Here is a 4,971-nt window from a genome sequence, read left to right on the forward strand (position 1 = left end):
AAAATGAGCGCCATCACCATGGGTTCATCGTGTAACTTGTACGCTGTACAAGTTACACGGTGAACCCGTGGTGATGAACCCGTACGATGTACGCTAGTAGCGTGACGCTACGAGTCTGTCGCACAGACTCGCAACCTGAACCTCAGTGTTAGCACCCAACGCATTCTTCCGGCTTCATTGGATAAAAGACGACATTCTATTGACGGAACACAACGCCCATCAGAACAAGTACTGGGATGTGACAGGGATGCTGAGATGACTCAATGAGTATTGGAAGCTTCATCTACGAATTGAAGCGGAAACTTATGGAGCTGTACTCTTTTACACAGAGCCAACAATCAAGACTATAGACTGCCCTCTACGTCTAGGAATCATCTCGTGGGTTTAGCTTTTGCTTGATACCATACAATAGGGAACGTGTGTCGTTCGGAGGGAGGTCAGACTGCAATACCCATGCCATTAGCCCACCCAACTCCTTGAGGTTGGCGAATTCTATCTTATCCTGCAGTATGGGCTGAGAATCGAAAAAGTACCCGTTGAAGGTTCCATTGCCTTTGGGGTCGGCCCCCTCAGCCACGAGCTGAGAATATCTTATCTGCCTCCCATTTCGGTTCTCGCCGTAAAGAGGTACCTTCAGAGAATAGCATCTGGAAGTAATTGAGGGTGTTAGTGCTATCACTCACCCCCAGACCGAACTTGCCTGGACTCATCGACTCATAGCTTAACCATTGTTTGACCATCGTTTTCACCCAAAGCATGTTGGATTGTCCTCTGGGGTCATTATGGTTGTCGTATCCCATCCAAAGGCACATGTCGATACGGCTACATAAGTCGATCTTCTTGTAAAGGTCGAATGAACCCCCGATACTGAAGGATGATACATAATTCCACCATATGCGCGGATGAACAACTTACGCCACTGTAACACTAGCGCTCCTGCCCTCTCTTGCCACCAACAACTTGGTCCCAATCATCAAATTCCGATACGCGATCCACTCATCGTTGTTCCTGGGGAACTCCCAGTCGAAGTTAATGCCATCAAAAGAGTGTTTCTTGAACATATCGTTAGCTGACTTCAGGAAGGTGACCAAGGGCAACGTGCCAGCACCAATAAACGGAATACCTTGGAGCATGAAAGAGATCCTGGCGCCGTGCTTGTCAGCCGCCTTGCGTGCCATACGCAAGTGGGCATCATCAGGAAAGGCCTTATACAATTCGCCTGTTGACGAAGCGGAGATTCCTCCGAATATCAGTTCTGTGACTCCGCAACTGAATAGAGAATCGAAGTAAGCTTGGTCTTTTCCAGCCAAGTCATTCTGGTCCGTGTAGTAGGCATAGAACTCGAAAGCCCTCTGGATCGGGAAGAGGGCCGCAGCAAAAATGAGATACAGGATGCGCAGCATCAGCGTTGGCAGGTTACGTAGAACACGTATGAATCGGAAAGGATGCTGAACTTTTGATAGATGAAAGAGAACAGGTAAGCGTACCGCTCTATTCGTTCCCGGACTGAGCGAATCCCTTGTCCCGGTTAATGAACAAGCGATGAATGCACGTGCGCGCGTGCGTCAGTAGTCCAGCACATGGGGGCGGACGAGAATAGATGCAGATCCTGCCGCTTCGAGCGGCTAAGGCGAATACTGAGAATACTGCTTTTTGCCGGACAGCTATTGCTCTGAGTGATGAAACGCATATTCCAGAACTAGATGCGAACTGCTGCGGGAAACCGCTGACAATGGGCTGCCGATCACTTCCTGGGAGTGACTCCCCCATGGTGCGCGCTGATTGTGTCGTCTCTTCGTGCGGCGACTCGCACGTGGGCCTCGTGACGAGACTACGAGTCAGACTGTTAGCAGAGCCTTCGTTGTCGCCGTGGTAGACGGTGTGGTAGGAGAATGCTCGCCGGGCTGAGAGGCCCAGGATCACCTGATGATCCTGGGCCAAGACGGCATTAATTCGAGGTCGGGGAAGTGATTGGTTACTGCACGTGCAGTCTATACGCCACACGCCTAGCTGCAGCTGCCGTAGCGAATCGCCACTAGCGATATGCGCAGATGAACAACCTACGCCCCTGCAACGTTAGCACTCCTGCCGTACCTTGCCACAAACAACTTTGTGCGAATCATCAGATTTCGATACGCGATCCACTCATCGTGCTTCCTGGGGATCTTCCAGTCGAAGTTAATGCCAGAAAAATAATTCTTTAACATCTCGTTACCTCGTTACGATGTTATGCGGCTATATGCTTCGACTATGCGATAAAGCAGATATGCGTTTGTACAGTATGTAACCGTCAACAAGACACGGCTCTAGTCCCTGCGGTCCGCAGGCTGCGGACAATTCGCCGACGCACATCGTGTGAGTTTGAGCCCTAAATTGGCCTCCCTCGGCGGTTTCAAGCCGAGGCATAGTTCCGAGAGGGCATGCACGTAGTTTCGGACAAATTGGGATACAGATAATCCAAATTATTATTCAGCGTAACCATGATGAGCAGAATGGATGAAAAGATGCCCCTTCCAAGGTTATTCAATTTCGGGGGCATTTTGTGGCATTTTCCTTTTCTTTCCAATTTTTCCGAAAACCAGGAAATGGCAGAAAAAATTAACTTGATAATTTTGGCAACGGAAAGATTGTTGCCATTTCGAAACATCCTGGATGGCGGCAGCTAGGCTCCATTCACGGCATCAGGCTTCGATTATGCTGGTACAGGCCCTAGTGATCTTCTACAAGATATCAATCGTGTACTGGAGACCAGTGGTGGTGCTATTATAGCACTGCTATAAGATCGGCATAGTGCATGCTCTTAAGCTTGCTGGGGAGTAGACGATTAGTCTACTTGATAAGTAGACAAGTTAACGCTCCCCAGATTAGCATTCGAAGAGCCAAAGAAGTATCCTTTCGGCTTGGGCTCAATCTGCCGATGTGCAAATCGTCACATTTACATTGTGTTCTGGCCGTATCAATCTCACCATAATATTATGTTTGTCCATCGTCCCTGGTCTTTGTGAGATGTGGTCTATTCGTGGTGATTCATGACTTTCTATTGACAAAATACAACGCCTCTCAGAAGAAGTCCTGAGATGTTATAGCTCATTGAAATGCCGAGATGCCTTTATGAGTATTAAAAACTTCACCAACAATTTGAATAGGAGACTGGGGACAGGTTCTCTGTTATGCAGAGCCAAAAATCAAGACTGTAGGCTGCCAGTCTGCGTCAAGATCAAGTTCTCATGGATTGAGCTTCTGCTTGATACCATACAATAGGGAACGTGTGTCGTTTGGAGGGAGGTCAGACTGCAATACCCATGCCATTAGCCCGCCCAGCTTGTTGAGGTTGGCGAATACTATCTTATCTTGCAGTATGGGCTGGGAATCGAAAAAATACCCGTTGAAGGTCCCATTGCCTTTAGGATCGGCCCCCTCAGCCACGAGTTGAGAATATCTTATCTGCCTCCCATGTCGGTTCTCGCCGTAAAGAGGTACCTTCAGAGGATGACATCTAGCAGTAATTAAGGGTGTTGGTGCTATCACTCACCCCAAGACCGAATTTGCTTGGACTCATCGACTCATAGTATAACCATTGTAAGACCATCGCTTCCACCCAAAGAATGTCGGAATGTCCTCTGGGGTCACCATAGTTGTCGTATCCCATCCAAAGGCACATGTCGATACGGCTACATAAGTCGATCTTCTTGTAAAAGTCGAATGACCCACCGATGCTGAAGGATGATACACAATTCGACAACATGCGCAAATGAACAACTTACGCCACTGTAACACTAGCGTTCCTGCCCTCCCTTGCCACCGACAACTTTGTCTCAATCATCAGATTCCGATACGCGATCCACTCATCGTTGTTCCTGGGGAACTCCCAGTCGAAGTTAATGCCATCAAAAGAGTGTTTCTTGAACATACCGTTAGCTGACTTCAGGAAGGTGACCAAGGGCAACTTGCCAGCATCAATAAACGGAATACCTTGGAGCATGAAAGAGATCCTGGCGCCGTGCTTGTCAGCCGCCTTGCGTGCCATACGCAAGTGGGCATCATCAGGAAATGTCTTATGCAATTCGCCTGTTGACGAAGCGGAGATTCCCCCGAATATCAGTTCTGTGACTCCGCAATTGAATAGAGCATCGAAGTAAGCTTGGTCCTTCCCAGCCAAGTCATTCTTATCCGTGTAGTAGGCATAGAACTCGAAAGCTCTCTGAGTCGGGAAGAGGACCGCAGCAACAATAAGATACAGGCTGCACAGCATCAGCGTTGGCAGGTAACGTAGAGTACGTATAAACCAAAAAGGAGGCTGAATTTTCCATAAATGAGAGTGAACAGGTGAGTGTACCGCTTTGTTCGCTTCCGTACTGGGCGAGTTCCTCGTTTCGGATACTGAGAGAGATGAATGTGCGTGCGTGCGTTAGTAGTCCAGCACGTTTTGGAGTGGACGAGAATGAAGGCGGATCCCACCGGTACAGTCGGCCAAGGGGAATATTGGGGCCAGAATGGTAGCAGAGGGCCTCGGTGTTGCCGTGATAGACGGTGTTGTAGAAGAATGCTCGTCGTGCTGAGTGGCTTGACTCGTGTGATATCCACATTTTGCATACGTTCCGCACCGGTTTCCTTGCCATGAAAGTCTGTCACCATGCCGCTAACGCGCGATCTACAGTGGATAAAAAGAAGCGAACGTGAACGCCCCAGAGGGTGGAGCGCCACGAACACTCATCCTCAAATAGCAAGGAATGTGCAGGGTCAATGACCATGGATCTCTGGACCTGGAGTCGCTGGAGATCATCAGCCACATCTGTTCACGTATCCTGGCCTCACATCACCACGTGACACGAGGAGTGCGCGCGCTCTGAGAGGCAGGTCGTGCGCGTTTTGCACCGAGAGATCAAGATTATGGCGACATCGCCGGCTGTACGTCGTGGTGAGATTGGTACACTCAGTTTACAACCTGGCAGCAATGTTGATGGCTTTGGC

The 4,971-nt window shown here is 49.2% G+C and overlaps 2 protein-coding genes across 2 annotated transcripts; both read right to left on the reverse strand.

The window, feature by feature from the left end:
• Positions 1-364: 364 nt before the first annotated feature.
• On the reverse strand, positions 365-1,403 carry Pmar_PMAR025143 (chitinase, putative; the record flags this gene model as incomplete). The annotated part of the gene is made up of 3 exons (XM_002768280.1): positions 365-631; positions 684-867; positions 916-1,403. The coding sequence occupies 3 exons, from the start codon at positions 1,401-1,403 to the stop codon at positions 365-367; spliced, it is 939 nt and encodes a 312-aa protein (XP_002768326.1).
• Positions 1,404-3,094: 1,691 nt separating this feature from the next.
• Pmar_PMAR025144 (chitinase, putative) lies at positions 3,095-4,287 on the reverse strand. Its single transcript, XM_002768281.1, has 3 exons — positions 3,765-4,287; positions 3,533-3,716; positions 3,095-3,480 (listed from the first exon to the last, which is right to left on the reverse strand). The coding sequence occupies exons 1-3, from the start codon at positions 4,250-4,252 to the stop codon at positions 3,226-3,228; spliced, it is 927 nt and encodes a 308-aa protein (XP_002768327.1). The 5' UTR covers positions 4,253-4,287; the 3' UTR covers positions 3,095-3,225.
• Positions 4,288-4,971: the final 684 nt, after the last annotated feature.

The sequence above is a fragment of the Perkinsus marinus genome (genome assembly GCF_000006405.1).
Source record: "Perkinsus marinus ATCC 50983 genomic scaffold scf_1104296968888, whole genome shotgun sequence".
In the NCBI taxonomy this organism is placed as follows: Eukaryota; Perkinsozoa; order Perkinsida; family Perkinsidae; genus Perkinsus; species Perkinsus marinus.

What these genes read in the sequence shown, in the direction of transcription:
- Pmar_PMAR025144 (XM_002768281.1), bottom strand. Translation starts at nt 4,252, where the DNA reads ATGCTGTGCAGCCTGTATCTTATTGTTGCTGCGGTCCTCTTCCCGACT. An exon ending in AACGCTAGTGTTACAGTGGC is followed by an intron (nt 3,717 to 3,764) that starts GTAAGTTGTTCA and finishes ATCATCCTTCAG; the next exon opens with CATCGGTGGGTCATTCGACT. An exon ending in CAAGCAAATTCGGTCTTGGG is followed by an intron (nt 3,481 to 3,532) that starts GTGAGTGATAGC and finishes CATCCTCTGAAG; the next exon opens with GTACCTCTTTACGGCGAGAA.